The sequence below is a fragment of the Sinocyclocheilus anshuiensis genome, unplaced genomic scaffold (assembly GCF_001515605.1).
Source record: "Sinocyclocheilus anshuiensis isolate Anshui unplaced genomic scaffold, SAMN03320099.WGS_v1.1 scaffold330, whole genome shotgun sequence".
Lineage (NCBI taxonomy): Eukaryota > Metazoa > Chordata > Actinopteri > Cypriniformes > Cyprinidae > Sinocyclocheilus > Sinocyclocheilus anshuiensis.
This window is the reverse complement of record NW_015547689.1, coordinates 2526576-2546372: the sequence shown is the minus strand read 5'-3', so window position 1 is coordinate 2546372 and position 19797 is coordinate 2526576. Positions and strand designations below refer to the sequence as shown.

General features: G+C 37.0%; 1 protein-coding gene and 1 long non-coding RNA gene across 2 annotated transcripts in view; both read right to left on the bottom strand.

Annotated features, from left to right (window-relative positions):
* The window catches only part of LOC107703568 (uncharacterized), an 18840-nt gene extending 15613 nt beyond the window's left edge, over positions 1-3227 (bottom strand). The window contains exon 1 of the long non-coding RNA XR_001635843.1: positions 3126-3227. This is a non-coding gene — a long non-coding RNA (uncharacterized LOC107703568). The remainder of the gene's footprint in view (positions 1-3125) is intronic.
* A 725-nt stretch (positions 3228-3952) lies between these two features.
* Positions 3953-19797, bottom strand: part of LOC107703564 (ankyrin-1-like) — a 95705-nt gene continuing 79860 nt past the window's right edge. Inside the window, exons 39-48 of the mRNA XM_016506243.1 lie at positions 17731-17850; positions 16441-16525; positions 14943-15017; positions 14716-14847; positions 14212-14370; positions 6194-6851; positions 5747-6032; positions 5555-5635; positions 4363-4454; positions 3953-4188 (exon numbers count right to left, since the gene is read on the bottom strand). Of these exons, the coding sequence (XP_016361729.1) occupies positions 4386-4454; positions 5555-5635; positions 5747-6032; positions 6194-6851; positions 14212-14370; positions 14716-14847; positions 14943-15017; positions 16441-16525; positions 17731-17850 (1665 nt within the window). The 3' untranslated portion in view covers positions 3953-4188; positions 4363-4385. The remainder of the gene's footprint in view (positions 4189-4362; positions 4455-5554; positions 5636-5746; positions 6033-6193; positions 6852-14211; positions 14371-14715; positions 14848-14942; positions 15018-16440; positions 16526-17730; positions 17851-19797) is intronic.

The following is a 19797-nucleotide window of genomic DNA, read 5'->3' as shown; positions in this document are numbered from 1 at the left end:
TTTTTTTGATAATTATTGATAATCAGTGTCCAGAGAATATTTCTGCAGTGGTTTGGTTCCGATCGGGCGAAAAACCTAGGACTAGTTCGCAAAAGTAGGTTTGGGATATAGGTCAATTTTACGGAAAAACCGTGCGTCCTAGAGAAAATCTGTCTGGCTCCACTTTTGTTCGGGTTGACCCAATGATCGCAACGATGTAAACTTTTTGAGTCTACGATAAAAGGTGCACGAGTTAGGGCCAAAAATGTCTGAAATTTTAGTTTTTTGCGCTGTAGCGGCCCCCTTTGACCGATTTGGGTGAGTCTTTGTCGGAATGTCCCCTCAGGGAGCTCTACCTTCTGGCCAAGTTTCATCTCTCTACACCTTACGGTTTGGTCTGCACGATCAGTTTTAGCGGAGAAAAATAATAATAATAAAAAAAATTCTAACAATTACAATAGGGTTTCAGCACTGCGTGCTTGAACCCCTAATTATTTTTTTAAAGTTACTTAATAGTCATTTTCGAATAATTTTTAAGTAGGCCTATCACACATTCTGTAAAAACATTTTTGGAATTCCTAATGAATTTTCTTTAAGTGCACAAGCAACATCAGAAAAAACTAGGTAGCCTAGGCCTACTGTATTTAACGTGGAAATGCACATTTAATACTGGATATGTAAAATATGATTATTTTGTCAGCACCATAAGATTTTCTTTGACTATGGTGACAAGTTGGGAGCTGAAAATGAGTTTGAACCCATCTCCGTTCATTCATTCTTTTACGTTAGATTTATAAATGCATATCAGTAATATTTGGCACATTCTCTCACACACGCACACAGTGTCACAATATGTCACATCTTTCTTTATTAATTTTTGTAAATGATCTGAGCTGGTGTGCAGGGTAAATGATCTATACATATCTTCATATCAGAATGAATATGAATAAAAGGCTTGTATACATATTTAATGTTCGTATTTCCTCTCTCTGTTACAATAAAAAAAAAGGGAAATGAAAACATGTTCAAATAGCTACAAAGCCTCAACATTCCCCATGACATGGGCATGTATTACTGGATTCTAACTAATATACTTAAATACATCCATAACAACTCTAATAAGGGTGCATAGCATTCTAATTAAATATAGTTTGTCATATATTTGTACATATATTCTTTATTAAAAACATATTTTTCTGTGCATGTGCGCAGTTGCATTCCTTAGTACAGAGTAATATGATATTGCGTTTATATTGTCATTAATCCATTCTAAAGGAGTATAGGTGAAGTCTATTTTTGCAACAGTTAAACATTGTACATAAACTGTTTTTAATACATAATGATTGCAATGTTAAATCGTTTTGTTCCAAAAATAAATAAATACAAAATTATTAATTAATAAAAACGTTATCTTCCTTTCCCCCCTTTTGTTTTCAGGAATTTTATGTCTCGGTCAACAATTACAGCAGCGATAAAATATTGAACATGTATCCATGTCCTTCATGCTGAGGTCACTTCCCTTACCTACTTCCCAAAACCCCTGATAATCCTTATACTCCTTTGAGTGGATGTTGGATTTACCGTTAAGTATGTATTATTAAGTAGAATAATGGAAGAGAAATCATCTGTCAAAATAAACCTGAGTGAACTGTAGAAAACAATATACAGTGAAAGCAGAACTCATGAGTGTTTTAATGCAAAGGGATGTGTGCAGTCTCACAAAGCACACAATTTCAAGAAATAAACAAAAACACTAGGATCTGATTAAACATTTTCTTAAAATATTAAAGTACAATCATTGTCATTCGTCCAATTGCCCATGCATTCCATAAATAATTTTTTAAGTTTGGAGGATACGTTCATTTATTAATTCACTCACTCACTCACTCAATGGCATCCCTCAACTTAAACTACACAAATGTGTGAGCCAGTATATCACGGTGTGCTCGTGACTAAGCTACTGTGCTGTGATTAAATGCTGAGCACCGTGACCGTACCCGATTTCATTATGCTTGCCAGCCGTTCAAAGAAACCTTGTCCATTAATGTGAAACAGCTACCGTTCAGTGAACTCGAGTTGGCATGTAGATCACGTAATTGCATACGGTGTGAGATACTCATGCATGCTGTTATATCTCTTGAATTGTATACTTCTTACAAATGCTACTAAAATGTCGGGTTAATACAGTTTATACTGAACACACAAGCGCTCGTAGACAGAAAAACACACGCACACACACCGACAACGACGCAGTATTCCAACTGGTGCAGCACGTTTGATATTATTGCTTTGGTAGACTATACTTCAAGAGTTTTTGTGTATGTTTGGGCTCTTTCGTACTAAAAAATAAAGAATAACAACTAAAAAACACATGCGAATGACGTTAATAGGGAATCGGTTACATGAAGTTGCAATAGAAGTAGTTTAAGCTTCTCATAGTTACCATATAACCTTGTTGGTGTGTGTTGGTACTGGTAAAAGTGAGACATTTGAAGCCAAAAAAGTGAGACAGACAGTTGTGAGTTCACAGTTCAGGGGTCAATTTTAAGGTGGACTTTCACAGTGCTGTCTGTATATTTATCAGTCTATTTTTAACTGTACATCTAAATGAAAAAAAAAAGAATAATCGAAGAGCAAAGTTTAAAATGCTTCCTTGTTGCGAAACTCTATCCGAAATCCCAAACATTACAAAGGCAGTTACTCAGAGATAGTCCCCAAGCCCCACACTTCACAGCTACAATTGTTTTTTTCACCAGCACAGCTTGATTAATAAATATAAAATAAATAAAAACATCCAGGCCTAGTGCGGGCCCAAGAGAACAGCATGAAAAGCGGTGTTAACCAGCATGCAATGCTACATTAGTCTGAAATCGGTCCGACATGGCGGTTTTAGTCGAGCAGCTGAGCTACAAATGTGGATGAACGGGTGGTCGGTAGGTCAGAGGTTAGAGTTGTGAACTGTCAGACAGAGAAAGCACATGCCCTCCTTAGGTTACCATTTTGGGTGTTACGTACAAAGCTACACTACCTGCAACAAATACATTGGTTCGTTTTTTTTTTAAACAGAGGGGGGGCTTGAAATTCAAAATGAGAGATATAAAAGCAAAAGGTGGCTTACAGTTCAAAAGAACATGGCTACGCTTCACAAAGTGGAAATAAACTAACGTGGACGCTCACGAGCAGGAGAGCACAGTGACTTGTTGTCATTCCCATGGCAAACACCAAATGAGCTCTGACAGATCCAGAAAAAAAGCTTAGTACCAAGCCAGAAGCGAGTACACATGCGTTAGATACCGACACACACGCACACACACCAACGCACATTCACATAGCATTAGAGTGCATATATCACATTGAATAAAAGGATAAAGGGCCTGTGGAAAATGATGTGACGGGCCTAGCATCCACTATGCTGCTGTGTAATGATAATCAATTTGACAAAATAAAGAACTGTTGCTTTTTTTGGGCTGTTGTGTTCCCAAGACCCTTTGTTTCAAGAGTCTCTCGTTTTTTTTTTAAGATCCAAGGTCCAAAAGTTTTTTCCCTCCCCGCTGCCAGTCCTGGACCGGCCCTTTACCTTGTACCCCTTCAGTTTTTTAGATAATGACAGCTCATAGGTCATGCACCAGCAGTCAGTCATGCGTTTACAGTTGACAGGAAGCACTTATTTATTTTGTGTGTGTTTTTTTTTTCACATTTTGTATAAAAAGTTCATGCCCTGTTTATTTTTTTCGGGGGCCTGTTGTGTTCCCAAGACCCTTTGTTTTAAGAGTCTCTCGTTTTCAAGATCAAAGGTCCAAAGGTTTTGCCCTCCCCGCTGCCAGTCCTGGAACGGCCCTTTACCTTGTACCCCTTCAGTTTTTTAGATAATGACAGCTCATAGGTCATGCAGCAGCAGTCAGTCATGCGTTTACAGTTGACAGGAAGCACTTATTTATTTTGTGTGTGTTTTTTTTTTCACATTTTGTATAAAAAGTTCATGCCCTGTTTATTTTTTTCTTCTGTTAAAAATGTTACAAAACTACAGGTAGAGAACTCCTTCTCCTTGTTGTTTTCCGGTGGTGCTCCATGGTTGCTTGACTGTAGGATTTGGGCGCGATGTGTTGTTCTTTCGCTGCATGTTTAGTTTTTTTCCCTCATCGCTCCATGTCTCATCCTGTCTCCCAGTCGTGCGTAGGTGAAGGATGGTTTGGCAGTGGATGTTCAACCCTGGAAGAGCAATCCTTCATGAACAAATAGCTAATTCAAAGAGACATTGTCTGAAGCAAAGTCACTCTGGCTAAAACGGATGGCCAAATCACTCAAAGTTCAGCAAAGCTAGCTTGCCCCTTGGGTTTGAAGTTGTTCTTATGTAATACACCAATCATTTTACCTGTCCCATACCTTCAGGACAGTTTGTGTTTATTTCAGTGCTTTACTCTCCGCAGGCTGGAGTGCTTCACAGTCTGGACATCCCTTTTCACATCCATGCCCAACTGGAGAAAAGAAGGAGGGAGGAGAGAGACAAGTGAAAAGATGACTGAATCATTATATAAGTGTCCTAGTTGTTAACTAGTGGTAATTTGGGCATTTCATTAGTTTGACTTACTGAACAAATATGCCCTTCATAAAATAAGTCTTATGTTTTGAGTCTGAATGAACTTAATGAACTGAGATATCTCATTCAACTTTACAGCTTGAATAAAATCCATGCACTGCAGTTGACAAAAAACTAAAAAAAGATCTGCTTTGTTGTTATTTGTGGTAACGCTTGTGCTGTTAAACACTCTTTGAGTCTCTTAGTAGATTTGTAGACAAGAAAATCTTAATAAATGATAAGCATTCACAAATGATTCAGTGACTTACGGCGCATAAAAAACACATTAACTTGTTGTCACCTATTGCCGTAATGATGTAACTTAACAAGGCAAAACTGAATCAATCAGTGAATGAATTTAAAAATTTTTTTTTTCGGTGAATGGTTTCAAAGAATCACTGAGATGATTCAAAATCTTAATCAGTTCAGGACAGCCAATAGCAGATAATAATATATACTGTAACAAATGTCTAGTCAAATAAACTAAATATGTACATTATGTGGTAGACATCCATCCATATATATATATATATATATATATATAATAATCCAAAGAATCCTGAAGAAATGCATTATGGCTTTCACAAAAATATTAAGTAGCACAAAAAAAATAAATGTTTCTTGATCTCTAAATCAGCATATTAGAGTAATTTCTGAACGATCATGTGACACTGCTGAAAAGCATTTTTGCTGTATTTTTGAAAAGCATAAAAACCTATTAAAAAAAAACAAACATTGTAAAACATTACTGATCCAAACTTTTGAGTGGCTGTGTATATAGAATAAATGTAGTTTAACAATTTAACAAACAAATAGCAAAAAATAAATGAATTAGGAACAAATTAGACAATTATAAATGATAAAATAATATCTATGAAATACTAGAGAACAGAAAACTACATTGCCCATCATTATTAATGATATCTCAAAAGGGTGAGTCAGATCAATACATTGGTTTGAAACTATTAAAAAAAACCTGAAAGAAAACAGATGACCTACCTTGGTCACAACATTCCCATGCTCATCAGTAAACTGCTCTTCATGTAAATGATCACTGGTGAGATCTATTGGATCATCCTTCTGCAAGTAGGGAATAATTGTTGGATTAATTATCATTACCGAATAATTGAAGTCAAGACTGTGCCCAAAAACATGCTCTTTGCTCAGACCGGACAGGCCCAGGGGACACACCTGTGCCTTCCGTCTGTCCTGGTCCCATGCACGTAATTCCCCCTCCTGATGGGAGAAGCCCAGCCCTTTATCAAAGGGCTGAGTGCCCAGCAGACGCCCCCGCAGGACCTCTGAATGGCCTGTATCACATACCGGTGTAAGCAGGGCCTCCTGTGCTACACGTGACTGATTGTGGTCCTGGGACGATGACATCATGGCCTCCATGGTCTGCCTCGCTTTGGGTTGGGACCAGCTGTGGAGGGAGTCTTTCTCCTGTGAGTAAGGCTGGAAGGCACCGCCGCTGAGCCTGCAAAGGAATGATGGACAAAGACGGTGTAAAGATGTCTGTCTAAAGGGCCATTCACAACAAGAACTATAAAGATAATTAAAAAGTTTTAATAATGGTTCTAATTCTATGAGAATAGTCCACACCACAACTATAACATGGAATACTAATGTAATCCGTACCTGTCCCCATTGTGTTCAAGGGCTCGGGTCAGTCCGGTTCTCTCGCACAACTGAGCGTAGAGCTGTTGCCCTGTAAGAACAGAAAACTTTTCCTCTGAACTTGTCCCTTTTCCACCCTTTCCTCCTCCTCTAGCTACACCCATCAAACTGCCACCCGCCGCTGCCACCTCTGTCCTCTTGCCCTCCGACCTCTGACCTCCAGCTTGCCCATTGTAGTTGGCCTTTGGGACGGCACCGCTGGCCCATGCTTTTTCTGTGCTTGCCGACACCGGCTCATGCTGTATGTCGTCTTCCTCTATCTCCTCTTCTTCCTCCTCCTCCTCCTCCAGCTCCATGATGGAGCCACTTGCCCCGCTTGCTCCGCTGCTGGGCCTCCCCAAACTGCTGCAGGGCAGGCTCAACGTGTTGGCCTCTGAGTCATCTGCACGGCTACTACCATCCAGGGACGAATCCTCAACGGTCACCAGGGACGGACTGACCCCCGCCGGCCACACCTGCACATCTGACATCTCCATCATGGTGTCCTCCTCAGTGGTGGCAATGGGCGCACACTCCAGACTCGACACCTCCTGCCAGTAGGGCTCGATGCCCAGTGGAGAGGGCAGGCTGTACTGCATAGAAGCGGGGGAGAGCAGCTCCTCCTGCACCAGCCCGTAACCTGAGAGATGGCCAAACAAGAAAGGCAACGCTAACACCACACAGACACAGTGGGGATACGTGGGGAGTCTTGACCCTCTCACAAAGGTCATGCAGAACACAGTGCTCTGAGTGCAGTCTGTCAATATATACAGTAGGTGAACAGAAGTGCTTTAACGCAAAGCATTAGCACAATAACAGGGCCACAGAAAGTTCATTCTGCAGAGAGAGATTGAGTTCACTCACAACAAGCAATCCAATTTCAACTTTTAAAGGAATTTTCAACTTCTAAAGGAATATTCTAAATATATTTTAAGCAGAATTTACAATCATGGGACACAGTGTATCACGCATGAAAACTGATTGTTGGAGCAGAGCAAAAGAGAAATGCAAGACTATACTTTAAGCAAAATCAAGTGTCGTCATTTTGAACAAAATCAGGCCAAAGAAGCTTGTTTTTTTTTCAGGAGTTTCGAAACAACTTGCCCAAGATAAACACCTTCGAACTACCATTGGTCCATGTTGATTACATAATAGGTACGCCGCCTTCTTTGACATGGAAATCTTCTCCAATTAATTTCTTCTGTTCAGTTTGTTAAGGTCAGTGTGTTGATTTTAGAGTCTTGTGTCATTGTTTTTACTTCAGTGTGAGTAAAAACAACAAACTGGAGATCTACTTAAAGGTGACATATCATGAAAATCTGACTTTTCCAGGTTTTAAGTGCTATAATCAGGTCCCCGGTGCATCTACCAACCAAGGAAACGTGAAAAAGATTAACCCAGTAACTTTGTTTTGGTAAGCCTTTTTCTGCAAGCGTCTGAAAAAACGAGCAAGTCCGCCCCTTAATCTGTACGTTTCCAGCCATGGTGCCTTTATTTGATTTCGCAAGCGACAGCGGTGTACCAGTCCTAATGCCATGGTGAAAGTTTGAGCAAAACTTGCTAACTGTTCTGTCTTTGGCTGCACAGACGAGCACAGAACACTATTTAGAGTCCCAGCCTCAGAGGAGACAAGAGAGCACTGGATTTATTGATTTATTTAATGTATATTGCTGCTGCCACACAGATCTAAAATAAACATGCGATTTGTTTCCCAGCCGTTTACCTTCACAGACATAACCGACTGTTTTTGTAACTCGTGTGTTTTTAACGTAAACTTGTGTGAATGAAAACTTGTTTAGTACTCACATGTTGTGATAGCCGCTTTCTGTCCGTGTGCTTCGGTTGTGTGCGTTTAGAAAACCGTATATCAGATGTTTAAACTAATATGGTTTAAAACGCATGATTTCAGCGCGATAAACATGATAATCAGAACCAAAACAGATGGTTTTTACAGGTCTGAGCTGTAATAGCGCAGCTCTATTCTGGAAAAGGGGGCGGAGAACAGCAGCTAATTTGCATTTAAAGAGACAGGCCCGAAAAACACTTCTGCTTCCACTCAAAATAGGCATTTTCAAAATGATATAATAAATTATCTATAGAGTATAATGAGCTTAAACTACACAGACACATTCTGGGGACACCAGAGACTTATATTACATATTGTAAAAAGGGGCATAATATGTCTCCTTTAATAGTAAAAACTGAAGTTGTAATTGCAATTGAAAGCGACACTGGCGCTTTTTTTTTTTTTTGCTTTAAAGCGATCTATTGTATAAAGAGCTGTATTTAATGCTGTCTAAACACTGCCCACACTCGGAGCAGTGTTTAAATAGCATTAAATATAGCAAAAATATAGCCTGGATGTTTGTTAACAATATACTACTGCTCAGGTATTTTTTTTAACTATATGCAAAGAACACATGAGAACACACGTGAGTATATCAGGGGTTTAAAGTGACAAAAGCTACATTTTGCAATAACTCAGTATTATACAATAGTTATCAAATCTTAATTTAGTCAAAAACAATAAAAAATATCATTTAAAGTCGCAATGTAACATAAATAGCGATGGATTTATCCAGAAGAAATGATTAGAGAAGTCTGGCAGACAGTAAAACGTCTGACTAGTTTCACCAGAAGATCAAGTTAAAACATTAAGGTCAAATAAATAAATAAACTCATAAATTAATTAAGGATATACATGAATGAATTATTAAAAAATAGATAAATAACATTCATTTACAAAACAAAATGTTTATTTCATGGCGATGTCAAAAAAGTTTTATTTATTAGCTTCAAGAACAAAACACTCAAAAATGTATATTGTTGTATGAATGAATACTACATTTAAGTATACTACTATTCATTTGCACATGTGAGGGGACAATAAGGGACAAGTTATGTTATGTTGTTATGTTCAATTTGTTGAAAACCCAGAATATTTCTTTAACATACCTTCCACATACACACTAATATACTCAGATTCAAAATCGACTGATGTCAACTCTTTCTTTCACATATACGTATGAAAGTTGTGTACATGACCACGCAGTACATCTAACTTAATGAGTTTGCAACAATGGCTTTTCTCTTGTGTGTATGACCATAATGTAGGATACACATTCCTGGGATTGTTCAAATGAATATGGAATTGCAATATATATAACTGATTTGTATTTGCATGATGTGTGCAATAGTATGCATGATTAATAAGAACACAAAATAGTTTTAAAGAGGCATTCTGGATATTAAGGTTTAATAGGGATCAACTCTTACTTAAACTTTAAACTTTTTTGATGTACTTTATCATTCTTACAGCACAACACAAGTACATATTATAATACTTTTTTTTTTTTAATTCAGGCTAAAAAATATAAAAAATAAAGTGAAATATAATCATCAGTCATGGCTATTTTATAATTTTTGTATTATATTGCTGGAGTCTGGGAGTCCACAGCTGTACTGCAGGGTGTCTGGCAATTATTGTTTGATTTCAGATACATTTTTGTGAAACAATGAAAATATGCATCAAAAAAAAATACAATACTAACTTAATATGCTTAAAGCAACCAAAGTATTGCTAAATTAAGAAGCTACGGTTCAGCCAAATGTTTTTTTTGTTCCTCTCAGATTAAAAAGTGTTTAATAAGTATTATTTTTTAGCTTTGCAATGAAAGCAACTAAACAATGTATGCAAATACATAAATAAAAAAAATACATGATATAACGCATTAAATAATTGTTTGCTAAAAACAGTTTATTAAAATGTTACTATTCACATTTAGAAAGTTTAACTAATTTAAGCCCCGTTCACACCAAGAACGATAACTATAAAGATGTAATTGCAATTGAAAGCGACACTGGCGCTTTTTTTTTTTTTTGCTTTAAAGCGATCTATTGTATAAAGAGCTGTATTTAATGCTGTCTAAACACTGCCCACACTCGGAGCAGTGTTTAAATAGCATTAAATATAGCAAAAATATAGCCTGGATGTTTGTTAACAATATACTACTGCTCAGGTATTTTTTTTAACTATATGCAAAGAACACATGAGAACACACGTGAGTATATCAGGGGTTTAAAGTGACAAAAGCTACATTTTGCAATAACTCAGTATTATACAATAGTTATCAAATCTTAATTTAGTCAAAAACAATAAAAAATATCATTTAAAGTCGCAATGTAACATAAATAGCGATGGATTTATCCAGAAGAAATGATTAGAGAAGTCTGGCAGACAGTAAAACGTCTGACTAGTTTCACCAGAAGATCAAGTTAAAACATTAAGGTCAAATAAATAAATAAACTCATAAATTAATTAAGGATATACATGAATGAATTATTAAAAAATAGATAAATAACATTCATTTACAAAACAAAATGTTTATTTCATGGCGATGTCAAAAAAGTTTTATTTATTAGCTTCAAGAACAAAACACTCAAAAATGTATATTGTTGTATGAATGAATACTACATTTAAGTATACTACTATTCATTTGCACATGTGAGGGGACAATAAGGGACAAGTTATGTTATGTTGTTATGTTCAATTTGTTGAAAACCCAGAATATTTCTTTAACATACCTTCCACATACACACTAATATACTCAGATTCAAAATCGACTGATGTCAACTCTTTCTTTCACATATACGTATGAAAGTTGTGTACATGACCACGCAGTACATCTAACTTAATGAGTTTGCAACAATGGCTTTTCTCTTGTGTGTATGACCATAATGTAGGATACACATTCCTGGGATTGTTCAAATGAATATGGAATTGCAATATATATAACTGATTTGTATTTGCATGATGTGTGCAATAGTATGCATGATTAATAAGAACACAAAATAGTTTTAAAGAGGCATTCTGGATATTAAGGTTTAATAGGGATCAACTCTTACTTAAACTTTAAACTTTTTTGATGTACTTTATCATTCTTACAGCACAACACAAGTACATATTATAATACTTTTTTTTTTTTAATTCAGGCTAAAAAATATAAAAAATAAAGTGAAATATAATCATCAGTCATGGCTATTTTATAATTTTTGTATTATATTGCTGGAGTCTGGGAGTCCACAGCTGTACTGCAGGGTGTCTGGCAATTATTGTTTGATTTCAGATACATTTTTGTGAAACAATGAAAATATGCATCAAAAAAAAATACAATACTAACTTAATATGCTTAAAGCAACCAAAGTATTGCTAAATTAAGAAGCTACGGTTCAGCCAAATGTTTTTTTTGTTCCTCTCAGATTAAAAAGTGTTTAATAAGTATTATTTTTTAGCTTTGCAATGAAAGCAACTAAACAATGTATGCAAATACATAAATAAAAAAAATACATGATATAACGCATTAAATAATTGTTTGCTAAAAACAGTTTATTAAAATGTTACTATTCACATTTAGAAAGTTTAACTAATTTAAGCCCCGTTCACACCAAGAACGATAACTATAAAGATACCGATATTAGCGTCCACACCAAGCGGCAACCTTCCGCTCTCTCTCTCATGAAACCAACACGGACGTGACTAAAACTGCAATTCATCGACTGGCCGCTAGAGGCTGGCTCCAAAAGGGACTCAGTCCCATAGACCTCACATATTAAAATGCCCAACTTTACAGAAGAAAAAAATATGTTTACAGCCTGGTACAAAAAGTGGTTTTGGTCTATATAGAACGATTTTTAGAACTATATCTTTATCGTTATCTTTATAGTTATCGTTCTTGGTGTGAACGGGGCTTTAGACCATAATAATGTTGACAAACTTGCCTAATAACACAAAACAAGAACTAAAGGTTGAGAAAACACAAAAAGCTTGTCAAGAGTTTTGTTGTAGCATTAAAGGGGTCATATGATGCTTTTTTAAAGATCATTATTTTTGGCAGAGTCTTAACTTTGATAAAGAATATCTCTTTGGATTTGAGACTTTAGTCTTTGCAACTTCAGGGATCTTATCTATGCACAATCAGCTTGTAACACTCCAAAGAGAAAGGAAAACTTGAAATCGCATCATATGACCATTTAAGCTATTTTACTAATTTATCAAACAACTGGCACCATAAGAGCAAATGTTGTAGCTGTATATGTAGGTGGATGGATTCATGGATGGTTCAATGGTTGGATGGATGATATATTACTGTTGTAATGGAATGATAATGAAAAGAAGAAATGAAGAAATATTGAAGAAGAGAATGAGGATGATTTACAGCGATGAATTTGTGGACCTTAACTGTGCCACCAGTAATGAGAAAACACACGAGTCAGAAACACACACACAGTGCACACTGTGAGACACAATAAATCTACTGTCACTCCAATTCAAATAAAGCAACACAACATGGGGCAAATGTGTAAAAACTTTGTTGATTGTTATGTACAAAAGCCACATATGAAGACATAAATCTAAACACACACACCCACACAGGTACGCATGCAAACAAATGTAAACACACTCAAACAGTCAAACACACATAACATTACAGCACAACACACAACACCAAATTATGGCTCTGAAACATCTTGATATCACACACAACATTGTTCTGAGTGATCTGATTATCTTAAATGGCCTGATAAGGTGGTTAGATATTTCTTCACACACACATACACATACACACATATAGATTAGGACTGCATTCACATCTTATAGTTATATTTTGCATGTGATTTTATTCAAATGTTGTTTCTATTGTTTTATACAGCCATTTTGGTCTCTTTTAGCCAGGAGAAAGGGATTAGCCTTAAAAAAATTGTGAAATGTTATTATGTTAGCCACAAGGGGGCGCTAATAGCTACATCTTTTTGTTTGTTTGTGAATACAGTCCATGACATCAGCAACAACACAGAGCTCTGCTGTTGAAAATGGTGTCACACAATCAATGCCTGACACGCAAACACGCTTGAAACACACCAACAGCAATAAATCAGTTGACACATAACGTTCCAAAAATGCTTCTGCAACATGATACGGTCACAGATCCATTTTCCAGAGCATTATGTAAACTGTTGCCAACAGAACAGCAGGGCCTAAAACAACATTAATATATTCACCAAAGATGAGAAGAGGAGTTACTGAAGTTACTGAAATTCAGGAGTTAAACCACCACTCAGGAAAACAATTAGGGAAAATATACACAGGCAGAAACCCATACATTGAAAGCATGCCATGCATACACAAGTTTGTTATTGAACAACATAAACAGGCCTCTTTTTACTTGAAGGTCTCACAATTACATTTTTTTTTTCTTCAGAAAAGACAAAAAAGAGCATGTCAAGCAGCATGCGCATGCACACAGACAGCACAGCTCCCACACAAAATGGGAACTAGAAAACAAACAAAGAATGACAGGAAAAGAGAAGGCCCAGAGGAGGTCATTATGAGGTCGGAGGTCGAAGAGGAGAGCTGTGAGGAGGAAGAGTAGGGCGGCTGGGCTGCAGATGACATGTTTAGAGAAAGAGAGAAGGAGGAAAAGAGAGACAGAGAGGCGCAGACACAAGTATGGAGGCCTGTTGTCTTCTCTCATCCAGAAGACAACATCCAGAAAGTACTCATCCATATGAGTCTGCATACTCCTATTTGTTCCTCACTGGCAGATTTGAAAAAAAATTTTGCATTTGCATTTGCATTTGAGTACCTGTTGCATTCAAGGAGACTTGAAATCTCATATATGTCAAGTAATGCCACCACATGACAATTTGTCGCTACTGAGAGGTTTGTTTAGTAATGAATGGAAAAGGCGGGAATCATAGCATTGCCATGGCATGCCTGATTCATCATTGGAAAAAAATTCTCATTAAATCCTGTCTCAGACATTCTTTCAACCTACATTTCATGCTCAGGATTTTGGGAGACTCAAGATAGTATGCAATTAGTGGCCAACCCATGCAGCTTCAAACATCAAACAACATTGGTTTACTTGGAGTCTAATGTCATTTCTCTCATAAAAGTCCAGAGGATTAGAAGATCAGTGCAAGCTGCAGTCTGTTCTTACCGTTGACGACACTAGGGGAAAGCAGAGCGGAGTCACGATCCGCCAGTCTGCAGGCTCCTTCCTCCGCCGCCTCTGGAAGCACCTGTGGAGCCTGAGCCTCCAGAGACTTCACAATATCTGCCCGGTCAATGTTCTTCAAAGCTCCATGAAGGTTCTCCACTGAATATATGATGATGGAAGAGGATGCAAATACAAGGAAACAGGACATGTATTAACAATGAACAGCTGTATTTTTATTAACTATCAGTTACAGTGATGAATAAATACTGTAAATACTGCAATTTTCACTGTTTGTTCACTTTTATTTTTTTGTAGTTTGTTTTTCATCCACTATTTTTAGTTTAGTTTTGTTTTAGTTTTATGTCCACCTTCCGTTGATTATTTTATTCCAGTTCAGGGTTTTTAATTCAGTAGTTTTCATCTTGGTTGATGATAATAAACCGTTATGTATAAATGATACGTATAAAGCCACAAAGATGTAGAGTGTTAATTATGGATCCTCACTCTTGGCCTTCTTGCCCTCTCGGCTGACCCACAGGTTGAGCAGAGCTGAACTCTGGTCCAGGAGGGAGTTGGGATTCTCCACTCTGATCCGGTTTATGTCGTCCACACTGAACTGCAGCTCCCTCGCCAGCTCTACAAACGAAAACAGATGAAAGCACTTATAGAATGTGAGTTAAGGGAAAAAACTGAGAGTTAATGAAAAGAGATACAAGAAGTAAAGCTCGTACCAGTCCAGCTCAGTCCCAGCTGTTCTGCTATTACTGTGATCTTTAGCTCAGTTCTATCCATGGCATTCACAGTGGCTAAATCAAAAACAAAATATATCACTGTTTCCACAGACAGTCCAATGATGCACCACTTTAATAACATAACCAGCTATGCTAGTGGAAAACATATATTTGACTGTGGCTTTCACTGAAAAACCCAAGAGACGTAATACAGTATAGACTAGACCACAATAACAATATGACCATATATTTGGGGTTAGTTGATATATGGTCTTATCTGTGATATATAAATAACTGAACATATGCACTACCATTCAAAAGTTTAGGATCTGTAAGATTTTTCTTATGCTCAGCAAGGCTGCATTGATTTGATCAAAAATTCAGTAAAAATCGTAATATTTTGAAACATTACTTCAATTTAAAATAACTGTTTTCTATTTTATTGTATTTTAAAATGTAATTTATCCCTGTGATGGCAAAGCTGAATTTTCAGCATCCTTACTCCAGCCTTCAGTGTCACATGATCCTTCAGAAATCATTCTAATATGCTGATTTGTTGCTCAAGAAACATTTTATATTATTATTAATGTTGAAAACAGTTTTTGCTGCTTGACATTAAAATCATAAATGTGTTTACTGTCATGTTTGATCAATTGAATGCATCCTTGCAGAATAAAAGTATTAATTTCTTAAAAAAAAAAAAAAATCTTACTAACCCTAAAATTTTGATCAGTAGTGTATACTTGTGTTGGTATATGAATAATTAACATGTTCAGTAAAGATCTTGTTAATAAAGATCAGAATAACAGGAAAGTAATGAAAACAGCCTCTTCTAGAAAGGCATCTATAGTTTCCATTTAGAACTGTATATGAAATTAATGTAATGGAAATATTACAGCCGCTATAAACATCTTGTAAAATTTCCCAGATACAGTAATATGACCTAGATTAGTTATAACTGGTGACTGAAACTATAACATTGGTCATCACTTACCAAGACCTGGCCAAAATCTGCGCTCTATATACATTAGCTGGCTTCATCTGCTTCGAGAACAACGAAGATGTGACGTGTTTTGGATGGCGAAACCGCTTCGAACCTTCTGGACCCTTTCTATAATCACTCCCCCACCTTCAACACCTCTCAACAGGCAGTTTTTAGCAGTACTTTCCCTTTAAAGCTCATTCTCAAAGCTGGAGCTTGCCATGCTAAGAGTATTTATGCTGTAATCAAACCAGCACCATGCGCTACATTACTGCTCATTCACTCAGTAAATATAACGGCCGCCCATTTCTCTGAATTGTTTGTATAAGTTGCGGCCTGTCTGAGTGCAATCCCAGCATCACCCTCATAAAAGAGAGCAGTGCTTAGCATCCAATGCCCAATCACAGCCATGCATGAGAGAGTGGGCAGGTATAGAAGCAAGGATATGGGCACAGCATTCAGAAGCCCCCCTCCTCCACAGCTGAGGGGACGCATCATGGTGCCACTATGTCTTACCCAGGCCAGGCTCGTTCAGGGTGCTGTACCTCTCCCTCAGGGCGAGAGGGGTCAACGTTCTCCGCCGCTCGTCACTACCCACCATCTAAAGCAAAAATACTGAGTAAATACAGCGCTGTAGTTTTGTCTTTCATACAGTATTTATTGGAGCATGGACATTCACATCAAGGCAAAGTGCTCATGTATAAAAATAGTTTGAAGGTGTTGTAATACACAGAAAGAGATTCTGGAGACAGTATCACATCGGAAACAGACAGTATCATATTCAGAAGATATATTCAAATGAGCTTATTTGATTAACATTTGATATGAAAATGGGATGAAATCAAGATAAATTGTGTTTATCTATAATACACCACATACTTTTGTTTTTCTTGTGCATCATAATTTTTTTCCCCATTTTTTGTCTTCTTCTTCTTTTTTTTAAAGCACAAATCTATAGTCTCAAAAATAACATCTCGTTCAATTTTAATCCATTTAAGTACAATTTAATCAGTTTAAATAGAATGACTATTATTTCTGTAGCCTGAACCATAACCTTTAAGGAATATCTTGAGATATCTCTAGACATATCCTGAATGTCATGTGCCCTGAAGAAGAATTATAATTTCTTTAATTATGTAATTTAATTGAATCTTAGAGTTAAATAGTCTACTCTAGACATCTTATACAGTCTAGTGACATAAACTCCATTATGAGCTGGAGAAAAGTTAATGGAGAAAACATAATTTTGAGTGTCATTTGATTTTGAAAGGTCGATAGACAAGATTAGGTTTTTAAAAAACATTTATTAATTAAAAATAAAATTAATAAAAAATTTTAAAATATTTTTTATTTTAATTAATACATTTAAATTACAATATTTTTCACTTAAAAAATAATGTCACTATGATTCCAACTGCAATATGAAAAAAGATTTAAAATCTCTTATCGTTGACTTCAACAGCAAAAAAGCATAACATCATACTGAAGTATGATCAGTGCTCAGCTCTCAAACACCAGGAAAGCGATGCCTTTTGTTTCCAAATGAAGTCATGTCTTGCCCACACTCTACTGTGTTAATATTTAAGTGCAAAAAGTGAACTATTTATTTGTTATTTAATGGGATTGAATTTCTCAGAGGTCTCCCAAGTTGGCTTCAGCCCAAAAATCAGTAGGGAATTTGCTTTGAAATCTTTACCAAGGCTGAGTGACAAAAACACAGACGTGCAAACTAGTTTTGTCTGCACAGAGTTTGTGAGAACATGAGCAGGTGTTACAGATCACAGAGGAAATGAACAGCGACAGCACCTTGACGCAGGGAGGCATGGTGATGTTGAGGTTGCACAGCACGTGCTGCGTGTCCTCGTACTTGGTGGACTTGCGCAGGAAGGACAGGAACCCGGTGGCTTCCTTATTGGCGTCTCTCACCTGATGAGCCAGGGGAAATGGAGAGGGAGGGAGGAACAGATGGAGAGAGGAGAACAGGATAAAAGAGGGGTGAAAACCAGGCGAAGGGTCAAATGAGAACAAAAGAGGGGGAAAATGAATAAAGGGAGTGAAAGAGGAGAGAGAGAGGTAGAGAAAGAGAAAGATTAAAGAGTGTTAGACAGAGCAGCTGCCCGGCTGTGACTCATACAGCTTGACGGGAGGTGGGGAAGGGGATGGAGGCAGTCCACAGGCAGGCGAGAGACAGAGAGATTTACCTTCACTTTTACCTGGCCGTCTGTGAGATCAGACAGTAAGAGAGTGACCGTGAGAGAGAGAGAGAGAGACAGTGAGACAGACATATAGACAGGCAGGCAGATACACTGGCAAGCAGGCTAGAAGGAGAAAGAGTTAAGGGCATGCTCACGAGAATAATACAACAGTTACGAGGTGAACCACTACACCACAGAACCAAAAATACAACACAGAGCAGCTCGTCTGAGGCTGACCGATCACAGAAAGAGTGGAAGCCACAATGACAGACACCGAAATGAAGGACAGCACTGGGGGAAACCAGACACTGAGGGCTAGGGCTGCACCATTTGGACAAAAAATATTGACAAATATTGCCAATGTGATTCCAACTGCAATATGATAAAGATTTAACATCTCGGATTTGTAGTTGATTTAAAGAAAGAAAAAAAATACTACATCACATTGAAACAGCAGCTCGCACAAACCAGGAAAGCATTATCTTTTTATTTTATTTTTTTACAAATCAAGTCATGTTTTTTCCACGCTCTACTGCCAGTACCATTTAAGGGTTTTCACACTTAACTCTTCTCAAAAAGAAAGTGACTGAAAGTTAAAAAGAACCCAGTTCCTTTTTACATGTACACTGGAAGTGGCACCTGAAAGAGTCGCAAGGTTTTTTATGGTCTCTCCTGTCCACTTTATGTCGTTTTGTCCCATTTTCACTCACACGTCAATTTTTTAAAACAATACCACTTGAACATTATTATTAGTAGCAGTAATAGTAGTAGTAAAAACAATTTAATATTTGAATATAATTTATGAATAATTATATTAATAATTATAAATTAATATTATCTAGAACAGTAATAATACATTTTTTATCTAAAATAGTAAAAATCATTTTCTTTAATATAATCTCCTGCTTTCATCTCCTCTCGTGACCCATCATTAGATTTTTAGAATAATTGGACAACAAATATTGTCCACTTTATCTCTCTTTGTCCACTTTTCACTTACACATACATTTTTTGAAAAACATACCACTTGAACATTATTATTATTACTATTATTGCTAATTTAATATTAAATATGATTTATTAATATTGTTTAGAAAATAAAATAATATCATGTATTATAACATATAAAACATTTTCTGTAATATTTCTACATTATTAGATTTTCATTACCACTACAACGACTTACCACTACAAGCACGCACAAATCAGGCAACCAACTTGACTTAATTTACACACGCAATTGTATTGCAGACAACATTCTGGTAAAACCCCTACATATCTCTGATCATTTCTTCATTACATTTAAACTACATTTTGCTACCTGTGTGCCATCAACCCCTATACCGGTTACTTTTAGACGAAACCTACGCTCCCTTTCCCCCTCCCATCTTTCCTCCGTTGTATCCTCCTCTCTTCCCTCACCTACCCATTTCTCATCTCTGGATGTGAATGCAGCAACTGACACTTTATGCTCTACTTTAACCTCTTGTCTAGATGATATTTGTCCTCTCTCCTCCAGGCCAGCACGGGCTGCCCCCTCGAACCCCTGGTTATCCGATGTTCTTCGTGAGCATCGGACCAAACACAGGGCAGCAGAGAGAAAATGGTGCAAATCAAAAGATCCGTCAGAACTAAGTATGTATCAGTCTTTGCTTTCATCTTTCTCTGCTGAAGTCCA